This window comes from Petromyzon marinus, chromosome 30 (genome assembly GCF_048934315.1).
Source record: "Petromyzon marinus isolate PM22_M1 ecotype Great Lakes invasive population chromosome 30, UKy_Petmar_22M1.pri1.0, whole genome shotgun sequence".
NCBI lineage: Eukaryota > Metazoa > Chordata > Hyperoartia > Petromyzontiformes > Petromyzontidae > Petromyzon > Petromyzon marinus.
The window spans coordinates 3,599,716-3,623,572 of NC_133696.1; the positions used below are offsets into that span (position 1 = coordinate 3,599,716).

General features: G+C 46.5%; 1 protein-coding gene across 4 annotated transcripts; it reads left to right on the forward strand.

The window, feature by feature from the left end:
* The first annotated feature begins 668 nt into the window (after positions 1–668).
* Positions 669–22,743, forward strand: LOC116947473 (inositol hexakisphosphate kinase 2-like). Of its 4 annotated transcripts, none has more exons than XM_032963268.2 (6): positions 669–831; positions 3,680–3,878; positions 13,858–13,948; positions 15,839–15,993; positions 16,580–16,755; positions 18,530–22,743. In XM_032963268.2, the coding sequence occupies exons 2-6, from the start codon at positions 3,689–3,691 to the stop codon at positions 19,049–19,051; spliced, it is 1,134 nt and encodes a 377-aa protein (XP_032819159.2). In that variant the 5' UTR covers positions 669–831; positions 3,680–3,688; the 3' UTR covers positions 19,052–22,743. The 4 variants fall into 4 exon arrangements, with proteins under 4 accessions (XP_032819159.2, XP_032819156.2, XP_032819157.2 ...); XM_032963265.2 differs by lacking the exon at positions 669–831 and adding an exon at positions 838–941; XM_032963266.2 differs by lacking the exon at positions 669–831 and adding an exon at positions 991–1,184.
* Positions 22,744–23,857: the final 1,114 nt, after the last annotated feature.

Sequence of the window (23,857 nt, forward strand, 5' to 3'; positions counted from 1 at the left end):
TTCGTATGCCGAGCTACGACCACACAGGCGTCCCCCGCAGTTACGCTCAAGAAAAACAAAAACAATTGTGAAATGTTATTTTTTTCTAAATAAAAAAAATATTTCAATCATACATTTTATTACATTTGGCAGGTTAACCAAAAAACAATGATTAATCCGATGGCGTCACCGTGCCATGGCAACGCCCAGTGTCTACGGTCTGGGCTTTAGCCATCTTATTAAGTAATCTTTGTAAGCAGTAATCTTTTTTTTAATATGAATTGTTATTATTTGTTATTAAACTCCCTATTAAGTATTTTTTTGTAACGTTAACATCATGTATTACATTGTAATTATTCGCGATTAAACTTTCTTAAGTAGTTTTTTTTGTAACGTTTACGTTATGACGTATTACATTTGAATTGTTGTTACTGAAGTATTTTCTTGGAACGTAAACATTATTGCGTGTCATATTTGAATCATATTTTTTTGTTTCATTCATTATTTTTTGTTATGAAATTCCTTAATGGCATTTTTTTTTTGCAACGTTCACATTATTACGTATTACATTTTTATTGTGTTTAATGAATGCAGGGCTAAAATAATATAACTAAATTATACTTTTCTTTGGTAATGCCCTCCCTCCCTCCCTTACCTGGCTTCGCACAGCGCCGTTCGATTAACGCGCTGTTCTTTGGGAACGCGCTTCCATCTCGCGCGTTACGCGGTGGGCGCGCAGGTGTGCGTGTGTCTACCTGTCGACAAACGGCCGCTTCCAGCGCGAAACTCGTTGGGCCAGTTCTCACCATGTGTGTTTTGTTGCCAACGTGAGCTTTGGGACGTGGTGCGTAGGTGAGGGCCAGAGGCGGAGTCTTGGCCGGGAAATGCGTGCGAATCGACAAACTGCTGCTCTTAGCGCATTTTGTGTGTGTGTGCGCGCCTTGTTGTGACATCACCCTCCGGTAAGTGTCTCAACGCCTGCAACTATCTGGCGCTGCTGCTGCTGTTGCTGTAAATTTCAAGTAGTCGTGGTGGGGAGGGGGATGGGGAAGGAAGTGGATTTGTTGTGGTGAAAACCAAAGGGTGTTTTTTTTTGTGTTTAGACGTCTCACGCGAAGCAGCCGAAGCCGGCCTCGCTCGCCGTGTCGGTTAGTCGCTTACGGGTGTCGCCTCGCACTTAAATCGCAGCCGCTTTGGAGCAGATCGTACGTTGTGTCTTTTTTGTATGTTTTGCACTTCGCGGTTTACGATGAGGACGATGGTCATCGTGGTTGGGATGCAGTCGTTTGAATTCATGCGTGTACGTTTTCATTTAAATGCGTTTACATTTTAAAACAACGTGTTTTCCTGTAACTAAACCGCGCGTGGCACCGTGCATATGTTGGGGAGCTAAGTGGCAATGTTTGAGAACCGCTTTTTGCGTTTAGTTTGTTGTCATTCCCCCGATTAGCACGGTCGACTGCGTCCGGTGTGAAATAAGTTCAACATACATAGTACATGCATGCCGCCCAGGTCGAGATGGCTTCGTGTAGTTATTTGCTGCTCTTCCCTCGCTTTTGGAAGGAGCTTCATCAACAGCGGTTTACTATATGGGACGTGGTGTGTGGATTGCGTGGCCACAATCGCATTCGATGTTTGTGCTTAATGTGTATCTCTACGAGTCTATATGGATCCCCGCGTTATCTATAATTGGCCTCTGAATCTCTGTCCAGTTTAGTTAGTGACTGTGTTGGTTCAGTTGGAATTAATTGCAGCATTGCTGATGGTCAAGTAACAACGCACGGAAGGTAAAGTGGTGCAGCACTGATATTGCTTGCTCGTACCGCCGCTGGTGGAAAGCCCTCCCAACTCTTAAGCAAGGTTCGGCAAACCACAATGACAAGGAGAGGCATTTTCTTTTGAATTCGGTTTCAAGAGCCGCAATGCGCTGTGTGGTGAACACGAGATGGTGGGCCCTTAATAAAGAACGTGTCACGAAGCAGGCAATGAAAGAGCTGCAGGTTGCCGACCCCTTAACTCTAGAGGATGCTCTGGAGAAGGGCCCCCTTCAAGGGTTAATTTTGGTCTCCTCTGATGAATGCGTCTTTTAAAAGAGATGGTAGACCCCACATTTTACCCCACAACCATACTCGACGTGCCGACTGCCCAACTGTGGTTGTACCCATTCATACTGCTGGATGGTCAGGGTGTGACCTGGGGCTATTTAATAATCTTTCCCCATTATTTCAACTGCCACGCCGGGGAACTGAACTGGATTCTTTTTGTAAGTCCAGCTTGCGAACCATTGCACCAACGTTCACAACATTTAAGTGTGCTTTGAATCAAATGCCTTTTTACGTCTGGCGTCTTTTTATACTCCTTTGAAATATAGATATCAATCATCAACCACGCTGCTGCAAAAAAACTGCAGAACTCGTTTGCAAAAGAGCCATGAGATTACTCGGGCTTTTATGGCTAAACAAGCGTAATAATAATGAACTGTAATACATAACATTTTTGAACTTGGTCACGTGAATCATAACATACTCTGCGAAAACCTAAACCGCATTCTGCACTCCCGAGCAGCTGCATAGAAGCATATTCTCTGTGCGGTAACAGCGAACGAGTCTGAAGTTTTGGGTTGTGCCTGTCTGCACAGGCAGTCCTATGATTTCACAGCATGCCGATGTGCTTTTATACCGTGGGAAAGCGATAAATATTAACCACATTACTTTGGCCATTTTCTTTTACAACTTCGCGAATCTATGCAGCTTGTGGGCGTAAATTGTGTAACCGTCTGTGCGGTCGTGGGGCATTTTCATGACTTTCAAGAAACTTCAGCATCCGTGTGTATTGATGGTAACAGTTTTCGTGACTGGATGTCTGAAGCCAAAAGGCGAACAGCACAAAGACAATGCCACTATCAGGACAATGAGGGCTCGGGGTGAGCAGCGAAATCATGGGGCCTCCTTTGCAAGTAAGTGGCAAAGGAGGCGTCCTCTGGTCTAATGCCGATTGAGACGAGGCTCTAAAGAAAGCCGTCGCTGGTGTGGACCAATCAGTTTCAAAGACAATGCATAAACTGTCAGAGCATGTTTTTTTGTTTGTATTTTCACCACAAGTATCTGCAGTTAATGCAGACATGATTCGTTGGAAGAGGTTTCAGTTTGGTGTTTTAACATCTTAACACTTTTGTTTCGTTGCCAGAAAAAAGGGGGAAACCTATTCTTATACTGGCGAAACGTCGTACTCGGATAGTAAATGTTGTGGCTTGGCTCTCCAACACACCGGTGTTGCTGTACTAGTGACGAATTGGTCACGTTCTGTTTACGTGACAATCCTTACTCGTTGGCTGTGTGTCGGGTGGTGGCGGGTTTTAACGACACATTTATATCTTTACGCGATCTAACCCCAAAAAAACCTCTTATGGACTGCATTGATCAGTACATTGGTACCTATACATTATATCTTTGTAAACGTGAAAATCTTGTGGGGGTGGTGGAGGGTTAAATTATTAACAAAAAAATTGGCATAAAACTACCACGTGGCCCCAACGAATCAAGGTTCAAAGAGTTGACTTGGGTGTTGCGGCATGAACGACTTCGTCCATGGGGACAGAGTCATCTTGTTCCCCACACCTCCGACTAGCGCGGTTGGCTACCTACGGTGCGAAAGAAGTTCAACGGTCCTCATCTGTGTCTTCTTGACCTTCTCAATGCAGGGGGGCCCGATGGACCTTTCTCCGGAAACTGGCAGGGCGGCGGGTCGCATCCTGCAGCCGTTCGCACACCTCGTGGGGGGTCACGCGTGCGTCCTCCGCTTCAACGACACCACCATCTGCAAGCCGCTGCTCCAGCGCGAGCACCAGGTGTACGAGAGCCTGCCGCCCGACATCGCGCGCTTTGCGCCGCAGTACAAAGGTGAGGCCTTGGGGCGGGGTGGCTACCGTGTTCGGGCTTTATCGTGCCTGTGCTCGTCTGTGCTCGTCGGCTTCACCGCACGACAAAAAAAGGGGCTCGACAGCTTGACGTTCGCCGCGGCCTGGCGATAGCACTTCATGCGATGCGGTTCGGACGTGGTGCAGCCTTATCCTCGAAATAACGTGGGGCAGATGTGCCCTTGTTCGGAATAGAACTGTGATGTGTTTTTTTTTTTTTGGGAGACCCGTGAGAAGTTAGTTAAAGATGGAAAACCACGCTGCCGAAGCTCGGACCGTTGATTGTTCGCTGCGTCTCCCTCCATCTCTCAGCTGAAACGTCATTTGCCAAGCAGTCCCAAATGTAGAATTGTGAAGTTAACTGCTGTAGCATTGGAATGTGCGTTCTAAAATTGGCTTATCATTTTAGGTGGTTTCAGTGGCATCTTTTATCTTTTGCATTTTATATATTTATAATATAATAACTTCTGGTGATAGGACATTTGCAATTATAAGGGAAAGGGGGCGTTCTTTATTTTGTAAAATAACGTTCTCCAAGATGGTTGATTGTTTTGATTGTATTGCAATGTCAACGGGGTTTGTAGCTCACCTGCCACCAATGGAATGTCAGCATTGTAAACCCCAACACCCTGGCACTTGATAACGGAGCAAAAAATAGAGGCGATGTCCAGTCGGACGTCTTTAACCATTTAACAATTTTTATCAGTCACTTCCAATTGCAATGTGCACCTGGTAATCGACTGAAATAATATAGGCAAACAGCTTATAGGCACAAATATATTATACGCGTGGCCGAGAACCCCCCCCCCCCCCCCGTGCGCCTCGGGAGGACACACCTCGCACCGAGCTTCTCGAGTGAAAACTGATTTCTTTAGATCTGCTTTTTTGTTTTTAGTTTACTGTCCTTCCCTCGCACCTCCAATTATCACGGTTGGCTACGTACGGTGTGAAAGAAGTTCTAAGGCGGTGCTTTTATAGCCCCGAGAACAAATGACTCGGCCCGGTCCGGCCATTCGCATAACTGTGGCCAAGCAGCCCCCTGCTCCACTTGCTGCTACCCTGTTGTTGATGCTGATGCAAGCTACTGAAGGTGAGTCATGCCGAACTGACAAGGTTTATGGAACTTTGTAGAAAACCAATTTCTTATCTCCGAGCTGATATCACTCGTTTCCCAGCAAGCCCTGATCTCTCACACCAACATCCCCGGGCAGCACATTCAAAGCCCGCAAACGCCCGCTCCGGTGCCATGTGTGGCACAAGGGGAGTCATCATCCGCGACATTATGTTTGGAAGCCACTGGGAGCTATGCACTTGCAAATATAGATTTAAAATATAGATTTTGAAGTGTATAGTTCAGTTTGTTGTCCTTCCCCCACACCTCGGGGTAGCATGGTTGGCTACGTACCGTGCGTAAAAAGTTCAACATACGTCCACACGAGTGTTTTGCGTTGCAGATTGTCAAGCATTCTGCAGCGGACACACGTACCCATTCCACACAACGTATATGCAAATCGGAAAACTGCAATTCGTTTGCACGCAATATCGATGCGTGTATTGTGAGCTTGGAGAACTGATGTTGATCGATGCATCATGACACCTCTACAGCTGTAAATACCTTTCACCTTATCATGCTCGTCTTGATTGCTTGCAGTGTGATGTGAATTTTTTGCCCTCGTATGGGGCCCCATAATTCAAGGGGCCCCATAATCTTTGTGGGGTGTACTTGCTGTCCGATAGTCCAGTCGCATATAATCTTACAAGCCTGACTCTGCCGACAATATCCTGAAGGTTGAAACGAATTCAGAGCTTTTGTGTGCTTTGACAAAATGCTGCTTGAAAATGTTGGTCTCCAAAACCATTGAGTTGAGAAACTAAAAACACATTATTAAATGCAGGGACACATAATGGAGTGCTTCGTATATTTGCTAGCACCCTGTATAAGAGGTAATTTCCTTCTTGCATGCTCGCTCTATAAAGCAGCATCACCATCTGTGGCCAGTGGTTATACAGGTTTCAATGAAGGTATTGTCCGTTTTTTTAAATTATCAATGAACGGCAGTTTACGCGACCGTATACGCTTGAAATACTGGAAAAAAATGATGTAGCTGTGTTTTTTGTTTTACTAAAAAGCTTCAGAGATAATTATCAAGCACACGCAAACAGAAGCATTTGAATAAAAGTAACAACGTTGGCCCCACATTGCATGGCCAAACTCCCAAGTGCTATTTGTAATACAGTCCATTATGATGGATGATGATAGCCTACATTAACAGAAGTGGCTGCACATGAAGAGAAATGTAAATATTCGAGACACTCAATTCAGAACACCCTAGACCCCTAGACATGGAATCATACCTGCTGGAAATAGTCCTCCCCATCTCCCTCGTTCACTGAAGTCAGAATTAGATAGACCCATCACTCTTCAGGATCTCATGGAAGCTCTTAAAGAGCTTACACCTGGTAAAGCCCCAGGACCTGATGGTATGACTAAGGAATTATACAAGAATATTGGGACGCACCTCCTGTCGCACCTACTAAACACTCTGAATGAAGCAGAACTGCAGGGAAAGGTGCCAGACTCCATGAGGGAAGCCAGAATTAGTGATTCACAAGCCAGGAGGATGTAGCCAGCTATAGACAAATCTCACTATTCAATGCAGATTATAAAATATATGCAAAGGTGCTTGTAAAAAGACTGAAAAAGGCCCTTCCGAGCATCATTGGGGAAGCCCAGATTGGCTTTATCAGGAGGAAAGACTCCGCAGATAACATCAGTACCCTCGTCAACGCTGTTGATATCGCCACAAAATACAGAAAACGAGATTGCTCCATTGCCCTGGATGGCGAAAAAGCATTCGGCAGCGTAGAATGGAAGTTCCTGTTCAGCACCATGGAAGATATTGGGATACCGGCCCTTTTCCTCAAGTGGTGCCAGCTATTGTACTCGGACCCCTGGGCAGTGGTCTCCACCAACAGAATCATTACAAGAAGGTTGGCGCTCGCGCGTGAAACTCGGCGGGTCTGCCCCTTGTCCCCCCTCCTGTTCGTGATGTCCATAGAGCCCCTTGATGAGAAGATTAGAAGAAGCATAGAGAGCAAAGGTCTGCACTATGGGGATCGAGAGAATAAGATACATCTCTATGCAGACGATATACTATTAATCATCACCGGGCCCGAAACCTCAATCCCGGCCCTCCTGAAGGAGATTCAGGAATATGGAGAAGTGGCAGGATATAAGCTAAATGTAAACAAACCAGAAATAATGCCCATCTCCCCAGACTTCCCGGCCCTCCCAATTGCTTTGACCCCCTTCAAATGGTGCCCTCGGAGGATTCAATATCTCGGAGTCGTCAATCCGAGTAGGCTGAGTGAGCTTTTTCAGGTGAACTTCCCCCATCTACGCCAAGAGATCCAAACTCCCTTGGCAGTGTGCAATGATATCCCATTGTCTCTTCCTGACAGGGTATACTTGATTAAAATTATGATCCTCCCAAAGATGTAGTACCACCTGAGTGATTCCAACGTGGATCCCACAAACCTTTATTCGGAAATTGCACTCCAACATTTCCTCTTTAATCTTGAATTGCAAAGCCGCGAGAATAAGTTAGACCCTTACCCAGACAAGGAGTGAGAGAGGACTTGCTCTACCGGACTTTGGAAAATACTACCTCACAGCTGGCTGGCATACCACGAAGCATTGGATCTCGGAGGAGAGTGACGGAGTGTGGAAATCTTGGGAAAAGGTCTCAGTCTCGCCATGGAATCTGGAAGGTCTCGCTCACTCACACCTCCAGGATAAGCCCCTGGGCATAAAGCCGCTCGAGATGGTCAATACTACGCCGTGGATGTGCATAAACAGAATCGCCCAGATCCTGAGGGGACTCCACTCCTACTCGCCATTTTGGAATAATCCGGCACTGCAAGTTGAAAACAAGAGAATCAAATGGTCTGATTGGAAAGTGGCCCAGAATCATATAGTCGGGGACCTTAAAGCAGATAATGGTTACATTGACACATTAGATAAATACATCCAGGTTGGGGAAAGTGATCACCAGAGCCAGAGGAAGAGAACTAATACCACCCCCTCCTGGAGTGATAAAATGGCTTCAGTCAGATGAAGAGAGATGCAAACTAGCTGTGGCATACTGGCTTCTACTCTCAGGGACAAACAGTGGACGACCTCAGACCCTAGTGCTATGGGATAAAATAGTAAATCGGCCAATCTCCAACAAGACATGAACCCAGATTTGGAATTCCACTTCCCAAGGGGTCCGATCCCTCCCCCTGAGAATTATCCTACACGGGGCCTAAGCGACCAATCAGAGGAGGGACAAGTTTGGTGCACCATCATCTCCGGACTGCCCGAGGTGGCCCCCCGGGTGTAATACGCGATTACAAACATGCTTTCTGGTCATGTCCGACTATTGATGATGAGTTATATGAACATATAATGGGGGTATTCAATACGATGAACAATACATCTGTAAAAAAATAAGTGTGGAAACTACCCTGTGGGGCCTCAGAGAAGTGCGACTGACTCGAGGACAGAACATTTTGTGAAGGACTCTCAATATAGCAGCCAGAAAAAAACATTGAGTACGTGGCAGAATCAGGGACCCCCCCACCTCCCATACTCAATGGTTGTATTCATTAGGCCCAATCTCAACATTGGAGCATCTGAACTATAGGCTCAGAGACAAGGAAGAAGAATACACCACGTACATGGGGGGCCATTCCTAAACATTAGAACACTCTTCCATACCCGAGCCCAGAATGGCAATGATCTGGCACCCCACCTCTCCCCCAAAGACAATCTCTCCCGCCTGCTCTGATGAGTCCGATGTGCCTAATACCATCGATGCAAACTGGTAATGCCATCCAGAATGTCAGGATGTTGCAATGTGTGATGTGGGGGAGTGTGTGGAATAAAAAATGTGTATATATACAAAACAAATATTTGAGACACTCACCCCTACCCTCTTAGTGTTTTGTATTTTAAAAAAATGTTTGCTTTTGCTGCGGTCTGACGAAGCATTTGAACTCATAACGACCCATTGTACTAAACTGTGGTGGTGGTGGTGGTGGTCGTGATGCCGTCATGTGGTTAACAGTTAACTCAGTGGCTTTGCAATCCCAAAAAAATCGGCCGGCGCCACTGTTAAAACAACCTTGCAAGTTTGTGAATGCCCCCCACACCCCCACCATCCACCTCTGAATCAGCGTGCGTTTAGAGTGTTTGGCTGAGCTACATAGCTCAGTGGGCCTTACCTGGAAAAATAAAAACTAGTGTTTTTAGTTTCAGTAGAAGTGCGTACGTCACAGTTAGCTGATAGGCAGGTAGGTCTAATGTGGTGGGATTAAGTGTGGAGTGCTCTCCCACCCCTCTCAAGAAGTCCGGCCAGCGCAGAAGAGTAGACCAAATGTACTTGTCGAGAGGGGCTTGCGAGAGCTCCCTGTGGTGGAGGACCTCCCTCCCGCCAGCAGTGGTGTGAGCAAGACATTTCAGGGCTACACCTTTACCTCTGTACTTTATCTTCACCACTGTCCATATCTGACGAATATCAATTCGCAGACCGTACACCTCCTTCACACAGCTGTCCCTGCACGTAACAAAAAAAAAACTCTTTTGTACACATCCCATCAGCCACCTGCCCTCTGGGAATGCACAAATTGAGCAGCATTCGGTCAACACAAACTCTGCACCAATCTTGTCACACAGCGTCTCCACGGCAGAGTGATGGGATTTACGCATGTACTGCATGTTGAACTTCTTTCGCACCGTGCGTGGCCAACCGTGCTAATCGGAGGTTCGGGATGTGCGAAGCAAAAGCAAATATTTTACATGCGGAGTCACAAACGTGTGAAGGACGTGTGTCGTCAGCCAATTTACTCTGTTCCTTATATTCCCCACAACGACGACGATTATTACAGCAATTTTGCATTTTCACATCTGTGCACGCGGATTTTCCGCCCCCGAGGATGTTCCAACAATTTAAACAGCGATCGGTGCGTCACCGAACACCTGGTCAAGTGAAAATGTCATTCGTCGACACCTGTATTTAAAACAGCGGCCAAGGGGTCACAATCGCCGCTCCGCGTTTGTCTTGCAGGGTCAAGGCGGTGCGGTAAGGCAGTGCCCGGATGAAGCTGGTGCGGGGCCTGTAGCATGATGTTATAAAGGGGCCCTGAATAAAAAAATACACGTAAATATGAAAACACAAATTTTTTACTTGCACAGTAAAGTTATTGTATTTTTATAATTTGCTATACAGCCAGATAATACGACAAATCGCTCACCTTAAACACCCAGTCGTTCGTAAAAGTTGAAGGCGGTATAGTACTATAGTAATAGAGCAAGTGCAGAATCACTGAACCGGAATTGATAGCTTGAAAGCGTTTAGCGCGGGGCCCGTAGCATTTGCTACTTGTGCTACTAGGATAGTCCGGCACTGCAGTAAGGGCATAGGCAATATGTGCGGGCATGGCCGCCCAACATTCGGCAACCGATATATATTTAGTCCATAATAATAATAGAGGTCATTGGGTTAGATCGCGTAAATATAAATGTGTCGTTCAACCCGCCACCACCCGACACCGCCAGGTTAGTTGAGGGTTTGTCACATAAACGTAATGTGCCAATTTGTTACGAGTACAGCACACCGGTGCGTTGGAGAGTAAAGCCACGACATTGTTTAAGCAAAAAACACATCCCATCTTATTTGTAGGAATATATACGGTGCTGTGTAGTATATGTTTCATAATAGATTAAATCGATAATGAAATACTGCACAGAACGGTGAAATCTATTATGTAATGTAATGGGATATGAGGAGCGGTGCGCCATATGAACCCAGCTTCCCCGAGTTAGATTCCTGTAAATGGGTAACATTAGTGGCGATTGACATCTGAATCGGTACTGTGTCTCCCCCCGTCCCACCCCCTTTACCAAATCACACATACTTCATAACCAGCGTGGTGAAATATGTTCCAACGACCTCCAAATCTGACACGGCAGCCGACTGGAACGCTCTTCCTTTCCGATGCTAGGAAGCCACTGGAGCTATGCACCGGTAAATCTATTTTGAAAACTCGATTGTTTCGACTTTTTTGGATTTAATTTGTCCTTCCCCTACACCTCCGATTAGCTCGGTTGGTTACATATGGTGCGAAAGAGGTTGATCATACATACAGCGTATATATACCTCGGTGTGGCTCTTCAAGTCTTTGCTCATTATGATTTTACTGGTAGGAACCTCCTGGTTACACCAGCCCACAGGGGATTATTGTGTCTGAAGAAGCTTGAATCCATCTATCACTCGGCCTTAAGATTTACATTGAAATGCCCATATAGGACTCACCACTGTGATCTCTACATTGGGTCAAACTTAAGATCTGTTAATGTTCGACGGCTTGTGCACCAGATCTTATTTAATCACGATCTACTTACAAAACAATCCGCAGACTACCTGCTGGATCTCCTCTCTGTTTCAAAGAACAAATTTGACCTCAGGTCTTCGCTCATTTACCAGCTTCACATTCCTTATTGCCGTACAAAAACTGGAGGAAGGGCCTTTGCTATTGATGCCCCCAGGGTCTGGAATGCTATTGCCAATAAACTGCAACTTGAATCGCTACCAATGAAATCTTCTCTCAAAACTGCTCTAGAGGAGTTGTACACCCCTAGCTGCCATTGCTATTAATTGGCGTAAAATAAAATAAAATGTTTCGCCCCGGATGACGCTGCTAAGTATTATCTGTATTTTGATTTAGCGTGCTGATCTTAAAGGTGCATTGAAAAATTTGATACTCCGACCGATGCTTGTGTTGTTGTGGAGTAACTCATGCAGCCAGCTATGGCTCTAGGATTTGGTGTTACATGTTATTTATGTAGTTTATTGTAAAAATTCGGTCACAGTCCCTGTGATCACTGTTACGTTGCAATTATGGCTTTATTTTTTGGTGATTTGAAAAAGTTTTTTGGTTTGGACATGTTTGTTTTGTTGTAGTACGGAGTTAGACTGATGGCCTAAATCTAAGTTTGTGTGGTTGTTGTTGTTGTTTGACTTGCATCCCACTGGGATTTTTTTGCACACAGCGTTGGTGTGCGGTGCTTTTTTCAGGAATATTTTTGCTGTTTTTTTTCCATGGATTTTCTGTTTGCACAGTCACATAGTCACTTTAAGATGTTTTTCTTGTTCGTGTTTTTTTGTTTGTTGTGGTTGCACCCGATTCAAGAGCCGAATGGCTCACAGGGCTATACCAAAATACACTGAACTGAACTGTGTACGTCCGTCGTGCATCCAAAAATGGGAGGGGTGGGGCTGGGTGGAGAGGGGAGGGTGGGGAGGGACTGGATGGGGAGGGAGGGGCTGGGTGGGGAGGGGCTGGGTGGGGGGTGGGAGGGGTGGGGCTGGGTGGGGAGGGGCTGATCACCCCGTGGTGCCCTTATAAAACTCAACGTTTAACCTACTAACGCCGGCTTGTGCCCGCCCTCACAGTCGGGCATATTTGCGGAATACACCACGTGCCGCCGTTGACCCTGGCCATTGACCGAGCAACCCAACATTCCTACCAGCTCCCTCTGCAGGAATGTGTTCTTCTCTGTAGTCTGAGGCTAACCGAAGATAAAATGTAGACTTATCCCTCCGTCGATCGGTATTTGCCGGTTCCTCTTGACGCACATGCCCTACTTTAGATATACAGTCTTGTTTTTACTTGGCTGGATTTATATAAATAAAATGGCCCGATATGATGTAGATTTAACAATTGACTCGTTTGATAAGAGTAAAATTTTTGTCAGTGTGTCAGGAAGCAAGTCTGAGCATTTTTTATATTGCGCAACTCTCTCGGGTTCAGTCCATCACGAATGTGCACTATAAGGGGCCATGCATTGAGCATGTACGCATGGAGGGGGGGTTAACCCAAACGCGTAGCTGGCGTATTGGGGGGGGTCTACTGACAATGTACGTATAGGAAACGGGGGGGGGGGGTGAAGCCTCAATAATAATTTGTCTACATTGGCCTTCAAATTAGTTATTCATCCTTGATCGTTTCTGCGTGGATTAAATATCGGCCGTTCTATAGGATTTGGGGGGGGGGCGGGGTGGGGGGTGTTAAAAGTACGCGTGCGTACAGGGAGGGAGGGGTCAAGTTTTGACAGACTTTTGCGTGCCTACTAAAGGGATGGCCCCTAGCCGCACATAGTATGCTCTTTGGAATGACACCACTTTGAGTCTCTCTCGCAAAACTGGCTCAGGCTCAGGGATGGATCTCTAGACCCCAATACCACGCTGGCCTAATGCATTACCTATTAATTTACTTACCCTAACAATGTGCTGATGCAATAATGTTAGAAATTGCACTGCACTGTATGCCTCTGTGGTTACATACCCCCACCCACCACCCCCCACCAAACCTTCGCCTTCTCTCATGCCATGCAACAAACCGCTGAGCATCTGCGCACGGGAGCTGATTTAAATTGCTCGTCAACCATTACCGCATTTATTGTCATGGCCAGTGGCACTCGGATTCCTCCAGTCAAAGTAAAGATTCTGAATAAAGATTCTCATGTAGGGGCACCACGGTGGTGAGATGTTAACTCCCTCGCCCGATATGCAGGAGGTTAATGGGTTCGATCCCAACCCTGACGCCAGTGTATTTGGAGTTTGCATGTTCTCCCCGTGGTCACGTGTATTTTTCTGTGTCCTCCGGTTTATCCCTCCACATTTTAGAAACAACACTCATTTAGAGTATTTGACTGCTGTAAATTTCCATATGATGATAAGCCGCTTCCTTGAGCTATCATTTGTGGCCAGGTAAGTTCTGAAAAAGAGCTACATAGCTCAGTGGGCTTTACCTGGTCAACCAAAAATAGTTCAGCTTAGTTTCTAGACAGTGGGTCTTGTAAATCCAACCGTGGTCATCCTGATTGTTGCACCTGCTGCTGCCTGTCCTCAAACCAGGCACTGTGTCCTTGAACATCGAGGAAAGGAACGGCGAGAGGCACTTTGTCACCTACCCTCAAGTGGACAACACGGGGGACACCAAGACATGGTGAGTGGATATTCCATTGATGCATTTCAACATATTAATGCATATACAGTACTGCGAAGGGCTGATTTCATACAGTACTGCGAAGGGCTGATCTCAATATACACATTGCCCTGGTTACACAAAATTGTCTCCTCTTCATGGCTATCACTCATTCTCCCTATCTCTATATTTCTCTGTCTATCTCAGTATCTCAATAAAGCCAGTCACCTCGATATCGCCCATCCCAAAGGCTGGGACTGATGCAATGTGTGTGTGTGCGCGCTAATGACCAGCTCTGGTTTGGCAGCCGAGGTCTCACTCCGAACCAGTAGAGCAGCATTATAATTTCAACAGCTGTGTAACGCTGTGTGGAAGCTACCCCTGGCCTGTCGCTCTGAACAAAGCTCTAGGTTTTGATTTAAAGCTTTCGTGACTGCAGTAATTCATATTCTTAGTTTTTTCGGTAAAGTCACGTTGAAGAGAAACAACAAAATAACAAAATATATATAAAACAATAAAAAAATATATATTTTGTTATTTTGTTGTTTCTCTTCAACGTGACTTTACCGAAAAAACTAAGAATATAAAGCTCTAGGTCTTCTCGGCCACAGTTGTGGCCTCCCTTCTCTATGCTTGCGAAACGTAGAGCCCTCTAATGGAACATCTGTGCTGGTTTAAAACATTCAGGCTAGCCTGCCTACGATCCATGCTGGGTCGAACCAGACTGGATTGTGTGAGGAGTTCACAGATCCTTGAAAGATCAGGACACAGTCTCATCAGTGATGTCCTCCGGCAAGCGAAGCTGTGTTGGCTGGGTCATGTAGCCCGCATGTCCAGCTGTCAAGGAGCTTCTGTTCGGCCAGAGAGATGGGGCTAAACAGGTGCGGCACGGGCTAGAGAAGAGATGGACTGAAATATTTGGAGCTGATTGGACTGCCGATGACTGGTGCCAGCAGTGTCAAGATTGGTTTCTGTGGAGGTGGTTTGTGAAGGATGCTGCAGTGGTTAGCACGCTGTGCTCAAGCCCAGCAACCCAGTGACTATCATTTGAACCGGTCCTGGGCCTCCTCCAGGTACACTCAGGCTCAAATTAGGACCTGGTGTAGTGTGTAAACATCAGCACTATAGAGACAAAGTGCAGTTGGGCGTGGTGCTGGCTACCCCCACCCCCTTGTATGCCGTGCCGGCCTTCATAGGTACTCGCTTACAGAACTTGCCCCAAATGTCAGTTAAGGCTATACGGGGGATCGTTGTCTTTGTATGTACGTAATAATGTAGAGCGCTTTGTAAATCCACTGCCAGATAAAGGGCCTCCCACACTATATTGGATATGTGGGTTGTTTGACTATACTTCACCATGCTAGTCACTGCCGGTAAGTTAAGGGCTGGCCTATGATAGGTTCTGATATCGTTCACTAATAATGTTCGCTGAGCTTGGGAATCAAACTTATTCCGAGAGCAGTGTACTAACCACTACACTCCCACTCCACCCTTATATTTAGTATTTCATTTAAATTGCATTTTTAGTATTTATAGCGATCACTTACAAAATGTTTTACAAAAGAATGAATAATATAAATACCGCTCTTGTTTGTGCTTATCAGGTTCATTTAAGTTATGTTTTTGGCAAGCAAATATAGTGTCAATAACTCCTAAAACATTGAACTGAGCAAGTGATTCAGGCGGTTCATAACAGCTGTTTCAGTGGACCCACGGCATTGCTGAGGCCCTGAGTTATAACCGGTGGGGGGTGGGGGGGGGGGGTGCTGCGGCGCATTCTCTCAACACGGCAACATTTTCCGTTGTCCCTTGAGGCGAATTCCTTTTCTTCGTGCCGTGACTGACACGGCCAGCGCCCGTGAGATTACGATCGGTGGCGGTCAGCGTCTCGGCGTCGTCGTTTGCGCGCAGCGAGCAGCAGAATGAACGCGGCGGCGGCACGAGAGGCGGAATGGATTTCGTCCCGGAGGCTCCTCCCGCTGAAAATGGCAGTGACGTCCGCAGCAAAGACTTCTGCGCGCGGATAGAACGCCTGCAGCAAAAATTCAAGGACCAGAACCAACACAGTATCCTCCGTGCCGCACCGCGCTCTTTCACACCTGTGCCGGCAAGAGTACGTGCGGTAGAAGCGGTTTTGTCAATCCACCGCTGGATTGAGGGCCGTCGTGTGTTTCTTGACGTCGCTTCATTGTGCTGGTCTCGGTGTTGGTTGGCGAATGCGGAAAGTAAAGATGCGGGAGCATAGAAGTACAGTCTAACGATGGATTTGGCTGCGCTCTTGTCCGCTGCCCGAAATGCAGCCTCGAGCTGAAAGACATTTGTTAAAGCATATTTCGAATAAATTTCGTATCAACTTTGGGAGAAAAAAAAAACCCAACGAGATGCAGGTGCAGCCCTGAAATTGTTTGCTCATGAATCAGAATCTGTATTTATATTGGAGGAATCCGATAAGCTATGAAGCTCTTCTTCACAGATGTCCAGTAAATTTGAGACAACGCGACGTAACATTCGTCACCCTCCTGAAAAATCGTCACGGAGACTCGGCGAGGTTTTCCTGGGTAGACGAGCGTAACAACAATAACAATAAATCACGTCGCTGATGACGACGACGACGGCGATGACACAATTGAATCCTTGACGAGCGCCCCGCAGGGTTCATCCTGCTGGAGAACCTGGTGTCCACGTACCTGGCGCCGTGCATCCTGGACCTCAAGATGGGCGTCCGGCAGTACGGCGACGACGCGCCCGAGGACAAGAAGGCACTGCACACGCGCACGTGCCAACAGAGCACGTCGTCGGTCCTGGGCGTGCGCATCAGCGGCATGCAGGTAAAAAAAGAACACCGGCCAAGAGAAACAACGACGGTGTAACACTCGAGTGAGGCGCATGCAACCGTGTTCCATTGATTTACGTGCATAGACGCAGAGAGTGGCCTTGTTGCTTCCTTTTGTATTTCCACAACCCCCCACCCGCCCCCCCCCCCCAAGTTTATCCCAATTGCGATATCAACATCATGTTGCGAGACAAGAAATGTTCTCGGATCTAACATCACATCACCATGTGGGTGCCACGGTGGCAAGATGTTAACTACCTCGCCTGGTATACAGAAGGTCGTGGGTTTGATCTCGACCCTTACGCCTGTATACTTGGAGTTTGCGTGTCTCTCTCCCTGTGGTCGTGTGGATTTTTCTCCGAGTCCTCCGGTTTGTCCCTCCACATTTAGAAACATGCCTTTTAGAGTATTTGGCTGCTATAAATTTCCACGTGAGAAGCCACTTCGTTGGGTTACCATTTGTGGCCAGGTCACTTCTGAAAAACAGCTGTATAGCTCAAGGGGGCCTTACCTGGTGAAAGAATACATAGTTTAGAGTGTAGTTTTATCACCCGGAACAACGCAAGCCTTTGTGTTCGAGAACGGCCCACAGAAGGAGAAATTCCAGAGCTACTTCTGAGGTGCCTTTGACCTCGGGACCACACGTCGTGGGGAGGGGAGCACTTCCCCAATGGCTCTGCCATGTGAGGGCGAGGTTTGTCGCTTGGCAGTCAAACTGATATTTGAATTATCAAAAGCTGGAATTTAGCCAAATTTTTAATGTGGAACCAAATTTCACATGACGGGTTTTTTTTGTACAGTTATTGTGACCGGGCTGAGACCATCAACTCACTACACTCAAGAACCGGTTGAATCACATACATATGAGTGAACCTAGAGTGGCTTTTTAAGCATCGTCATCTTTTTCAACATGATCTCAATCGACCGCTGGATGAGGCCTCCCCAAGCCTCTGCCGCCACTCACGATCCCGCGACGTAATTTTCCACCTAGCACCTGCATGCATTATTTATTTGTGGAAAATTTACATCACGGTCATACGGTGGCATCCTCAGCATGGCTTGTATCACTGTGACATCAGTTGCTTCGGTTGAAATGCCATTGGCACTTAATTGTCTGAGTTAACATTCTACTGCATTTTTATTTGTATTCCCTCCCAACAATTATCTCTTTTGGTTCATAGAACATATTGTATGTGACTTTAGGCTTGCTTCGCAGTCTTCTCTGTTTATCTTCAATAATTACGTGGAGTTAAGATACATCAGTTGTTATAATGACTCCACTCTGCCAATGAGATTCAGTCAACTTGATTCAGGGTTTGCCTGCTTGTACAAATGCTGCTGAAAATCATCGCTGTCGTAGAGCTGTGTCCTTCACTCATTTTCAGAGGGGGGCCACTTTCGCTGATAAGACATCAGTGTAAGGAGTTCTTGGCCACCACACATGAAACCACTGAGTTTGACAGCACGATGATGGTATTTTCACATTTGTGTATTTTCGGGGGCCGCACATCAGGGGCTACACTAAAGGCCACCAAGGGCCGCCAGTGGCCCGCGGGCCTTGCAACGAAGAACGCTGTCGTAGAAGGCCCATAGACTGACTCATGTTGTTCAGCGGCTCCCGGCACACAAAGCCAAACGTCAGACATCACGCTGAACTGCGCTCCATACAACCCGAAACGCATCGAACAGCGAGTAATACTTTTGTGCACCGAGAGCCACCTTCCTGAAACAACAACCGAAATCCTCGCCTGGGTCCCTCCCTCCTACAGGTGTATCACGTGGACACACGGCAGTACGTGCACATGAACAAGTACATCGGGCGCAAGCTTTCAGTGAACGGCTTCAAGGAGACGCTGAGCCAGTTCTTCCACAACGGACAGCGCCTGAGGAAGGACCTCCTGGAGCCCGTGCTGCGCAAGCTCTCTGAGCTCAGGGTGGCACTGGAGTGCCAGGACTCGTACCGCTTCTACTCCAGCTCCCTGCTCATCATCTACGAGGGCCAGGAGGAGTGCCGCGTGGGCAATGGGCACGGCGACGGAGCGACGAGCGCGTTGACGGCGAAAGTGGACGTGCGCATGATCGATTTTGCTCACACGACGTGCCGGACGTTTCTGGACGACCCAGTGGCTTACGATGGACCGGATGAGAACTGCATCATTGGGCTGCGTAGCTTGATCCGCTTCCTCGGTCAGGTGAAGCAAGAGGCCGAGAACGTGGCCGTCAATGGCCACGCGCACGATACGAGCTCGGCACAGCTGGATCCGGCATCGCTGTGTACTCCAAGCCGGTGACCCGGCGAGGGTAGGGGAAACCGGTGCACAGCCAGTGCTGCCCGAATGAGTTCTCTTCACCGAGGAAAAAAAAATAACACGGGTATTCTCAAGGATTATAAGACGCTTCAGAAAGCGAGACTTGTGCCCGGTGTCAGTAGAATTACGCAAATCTGGTCGCACACACCCACACATTTCTTCACAGCTGCTTTTTGTGTTTAGGTTGTTGTCCTTCCCCCGCACCTCCGATTAGCACGGTTGGCAATGTACAGTGCTAAAGAAGTTCAACAAACATACACTGGATTTTGAGACTCATCCCCAAACTTTAGATTTAAATTACAGGGGGCACAGTGTGACTTATGATACATAGAATACGGCGATTGTAGCGAGTGTACAACTCATGTAATTTTTATATTTGCATGCCTCATAGAATAGCATTTTAACTCGAGGGCTGAAACGTTTAAGCTACCAAAAAAAAGCACGTCAGGGAAGTAAGCCATGTGTACATCGTTGTGGTTGTGCTGCATAGAGGGGAGCGGTGGTGCAGCGGTTAGCGCTACGCTGCACTACGAACCCAGCGACCCGAATTCGATTCCCGCTCACGGCCAACACCGCTGACGATTTTATGAACCGGTCCTGGGCCTCCCCTAGGTCGACTCGGCCTCAAATGAGTACCTGGTGTGGTGTGTAAAAACATCGACACTGGGGGGGGGGGGGGGGAGACAAAGGCGGTCGGGCGTGGTGCTGGCCACCCATTCCCTACGTGTGCCATCCCCTTCGTAGGTGCTCGCTTAACAGCACTTGACCCAACGGTCTGTCAAGGTTATGCGGCGGCGGCGGGGGGGGGCAGTCTTTGACTTTTGCAGCGTCGTGCTCTGGTGTGGTGTGCGCTCGCGTCCTGGCGCGTGGTGTTGTTCGTCGGGAACTGAACGCCCCGAAACGCCTCCCGGACACGTGCAGCCAATTCGTTGGACACCGCGCCGGGCAGCGCGCGCGACAGCACCGGCCGCCGTTGCTGTCAAATGTTTCCGCATCTTTTTGGACCTCGGACGGCGGGTATGCAACAAAAGGGCAATTGCACAAATCCTTACACACGTTAATGTATCCTGAAAATTGTACGGTTTTCTGTTCTGCTCATGTAGTCGTAAGTTCTACTTCTTCAACAAGTCACTTGCACCTGTACGTGCCGTTTTTTTGTAAATATAAGTCGCGAAACATGTCCGGTGTCAACGTTAGTTAACATCACTGCTATTTATTACAGATTTAAATCTTTCACTCGGCAAAGCCTCGTTGAGCCTCAGAATTAGTGTTTATTTCAGGATGAACTTGTTTGGAAGGTTTGGGCCAATTTACCTGCGAGTATTGTTACGCATGGGAAGGAACCCAGTGTCTCAGGAAACCCTAAAATTCGTTTTGTTTAAAAACATTAATCTACGTTAATGTTACAAAACTATGCTCGACAACCAACCATCGAGATAGAAATGAACATGTGGGCTTACGCCGACTTCGTGTCAAATATTTCCATAATTTCAACTTGTAACACTTGTATTTTTTTGTACTTCGAATGACACGAATCTGTGAGGCTCTCGGTTCACGTTAACCTGAGCTGGATATACAAACCTTGTGATTGAGAAACCTTCAACATCCCTACGTCCACACCCTCCCCCATGTATAACTTTGAATGCTCCAAATGAAATGCCCCTGAAACTGCAGGTGTGAAATATTTGATCTGAAGTGATCCATTTGTTGTCAAAGGGGGGGGGGGGGGGGGGAATGGACTTCCGTGTACAGAGTGTGCTAAGTGAAATGTGGTACTTTAAAGCCATGTCGACATCAGATGTAACTTTTAAGACTACCAGGTACTAACAGATGTTTCTTTGAAACTGCTTTTCGTGTTTAGTTTGTTGTCCTTCCCCCGCACCGCCGATTAACACGGTTGGCCACGTACGGTGTGAAAGAAGTTCTACATACATACAAATATAATTAGTGGAATATTACCGAGTAAGTTTTTTGTGGTTGTGTTTTAAAAAATGTCAAACGTATTTTCGAGTCGTGCAAGCCTGTTTGGCACAATGTCCGACGTTTCGCTCCACGTATTGGGAGCTTCTTCAAAAACCCGAAGCTCTCGGCACTTGGAGAGCATTGTCGGACGTCGTGCTAAACGACAGATCCGAGGGCTGTAGAATTACATACACAAGTTACATACGTTTCACATGAAAGTATAAACAGCAATCATAATCTTTTTACCGATGTTTTTTCCCCTATGCAAACCTCTACGTTTACATGCGCTGTCAATGTGTGAATCGCCATTGTTTTCGTTACTTTACTCGGTGAACCAATAATTGATTTTTTTTTGGGAGTGTACCTCGCGACAGCGCACACAACTCCTCAGTCACAACGGGAACACGTGCAGCGATTGTGACGTCATCCGACGGCATTTACAAAATGTCGGCAATTTCCTTTTGATTGCTAATCTCCCGGTGACGGCAGAAGACAATTGGCGCCCCAAGCGAGGCATTTAAGCCACCGATCCGCCACACCTTTGCTAGTGTCCCGCCCTGCCCTGGCCTGGCTATGGCACGGCACTGACTGGTCGTCCACCCTGGGCTATAATTAGAGGCTTTTGGAATGGCCGACGAGAGGAGGATACGCATGAACGAACGTAAAGAGGACGTAGATCGCTCACCGATGTGAAGACATGCCAAGACGTCTTGGCTGTAGCCTGTGGAATAAATGTGCCTTCACAATGAACCGTTGCCGATCTTTAAATGAACGGGCAGCTCATGCGCAACTTCTACAGTGGCCGATTCATTTGCCACGCCCAGATTAAATGAAAGGATGTTGACAGAGTATCACACATCAAGCAGGTGGCCTCTACTCTTGACGTATCGCTTCAACGATGATTCAATTCATTGAATTTCGTCTTAAATTCAGGATGCAGAGGTTAAAGAGTGTGATAAAACAAAAATTGTTACGCTGCATGCAAATATTCACGGTAATGTGTTTACAAATGAAGGTACGGCGAGGGAAGAGGTCTGCACAAACAAGACGGTCGAACACGCGAAAACAAATACCATTTGAGATGTTACAAACGATGTAAAAAAAAGAACCTATTCTTGAATGGAAAGACGACCCTCTCAAATTGCTATCGGGGTCAATAATTATCTGCTTACTCTTTAACTGTTTAGAGATGGTAAAGATAAGTGGACTCATCTTCATTTTTTTTTAATGCAAGAGTGGAATATTTTTAGCAAGTACATTTTTTTATTTCATCTCGCGTCGCCTATTCCACGTGGTTAAAGGTTGATTATGTTATCCATTTAATGCGCCGTGTTGAATGTTAATGTTAGTTCACATTTGTTAAACTCGTCCTAGGCTAAGTACTCGCCTTGATTTCAGTTTAAACGGTGACGGATACACTCCTGTGTTCTCATTTCAGTGTTTATCAAGTTAAATACCTACACGGGCTGCATTGCAGTTGCATTGTCAGGTGGCCACCCATTATTGCCATGAGCTGTGTTTTACATACATATAGACTAGGCAACCTGTATAAAGTTGCCAAGACTATTTAATGAAAGTGGATTTAAAATGTACAAATTTTAAACATATCGATGTAATAAACATGTCATTTATGTTTAATGCGTAACGTTTGATTTTAAACAAGTTAATGATTTATGCAATTATCATCCAAATAAATCAACATTTTCATTGAACATTGCCTTTTATGAACACTTTGGCCCATATTGGCCCTGAATGTGTGTCTTTCTGTCCTAAACAAGTTGAACAATCACCCTGCTCGAATGGCCATCGGAGGGTGCTAATCTCAGTTGATGATGACATTACGCTGGCGTTGGGAAGGGGGGGGTTAGTCAGGGGCGTAATTCAACTCACTAGTACTGTATAATATAAGCAATCCACATTCCGCAGCTGTTGGGTCAAGTAAACAAAAACGTGTGGTACTGCATTGGCAGTGGTCTACAAACAACACATTGCACAAACGTCAACAGAACTGCCCTTATAAACAAACTATATAACGGACAACGCTTTGGACAACGAGTTATTTCTCTGTCCGCCATAATCAATGTGTTGCAGTTTTCATTACAGATAGACTTTGTGCCGTCAAAAATCCCATGTATCGCTTACAGTTCAGGTAGATAATGAGATACATTGGCGGACAAGTACGGTGTAGTAGTTGGCGCACTGAACTCGCAAACTTGGGTTCAATTCTCAGCCATGGCGAACATCAGTGGTGAGTGATATCTAAGCATGGTGTGGGGAGGCCTTCATCAAGCAGTAGACTGAGCAGGGCTATACATAACAACAGTATTACAGTGACTCAACTTACGAACGAGTTGGGTTCCAGAAGTCTGTTCATAAGTCGAGTTGTTCGGAAGTCCAACTTTACTCATGTCAATTCCAAACATTGTACGGCATGTATAGTAAACACGGGAAATGGCTTTAAAAGTTGTATAATCTCTTGTAGATGCCACTGGTTCTTCATGTTCTGCAGATGTAGATGCCACCACCGCCATCTATTGAGTGGCGGTTGAACTTACGACTCTCGGTCCGAACAGGCAACTGCACGTACGGGACAGGTTTGTTCGTATCTCTGAAAGTTCGTAAGTCGAATATTCGTGAGCAGAGGAAGTCCCTGTTTCGGGAGAAAAAAATGTCACGTGTCGGTGATGTTTCTATCCGACGTATTTTACCCTATTGTAATACAATCTCCCAATCTCATACAAAACCAGACTTTGGAGACGCTACCAATAAAGTCGCCACACCAAAAACCTTGAGCGTCTGGCTTTGTAGTAACAACAAAATATGTTG

Coding starts and splice junctions, on each gene's coding strand:
- LOC116947473 (XM_032963268.2), top strand. CDS start 3,689: ATGGACCTTTCTCCGGAAACTGGCAGGGCGGCGGGTCGCATCCTGCAG. Junction 3,879..13,857: donor CTTTGCGCCGCAGTACAAAG/GTGAGGCCTTGG, acceptor TCCTCAAACCAG/GCACTGTGTCCTTGAACATC. Junction 13,949..15,838: donor ACGGGGGACACCAAGACATG/GTGAGTGGATAT, acceptor GTTTGCGCGCAG/CGAGCAGCAGAATGAACGCG.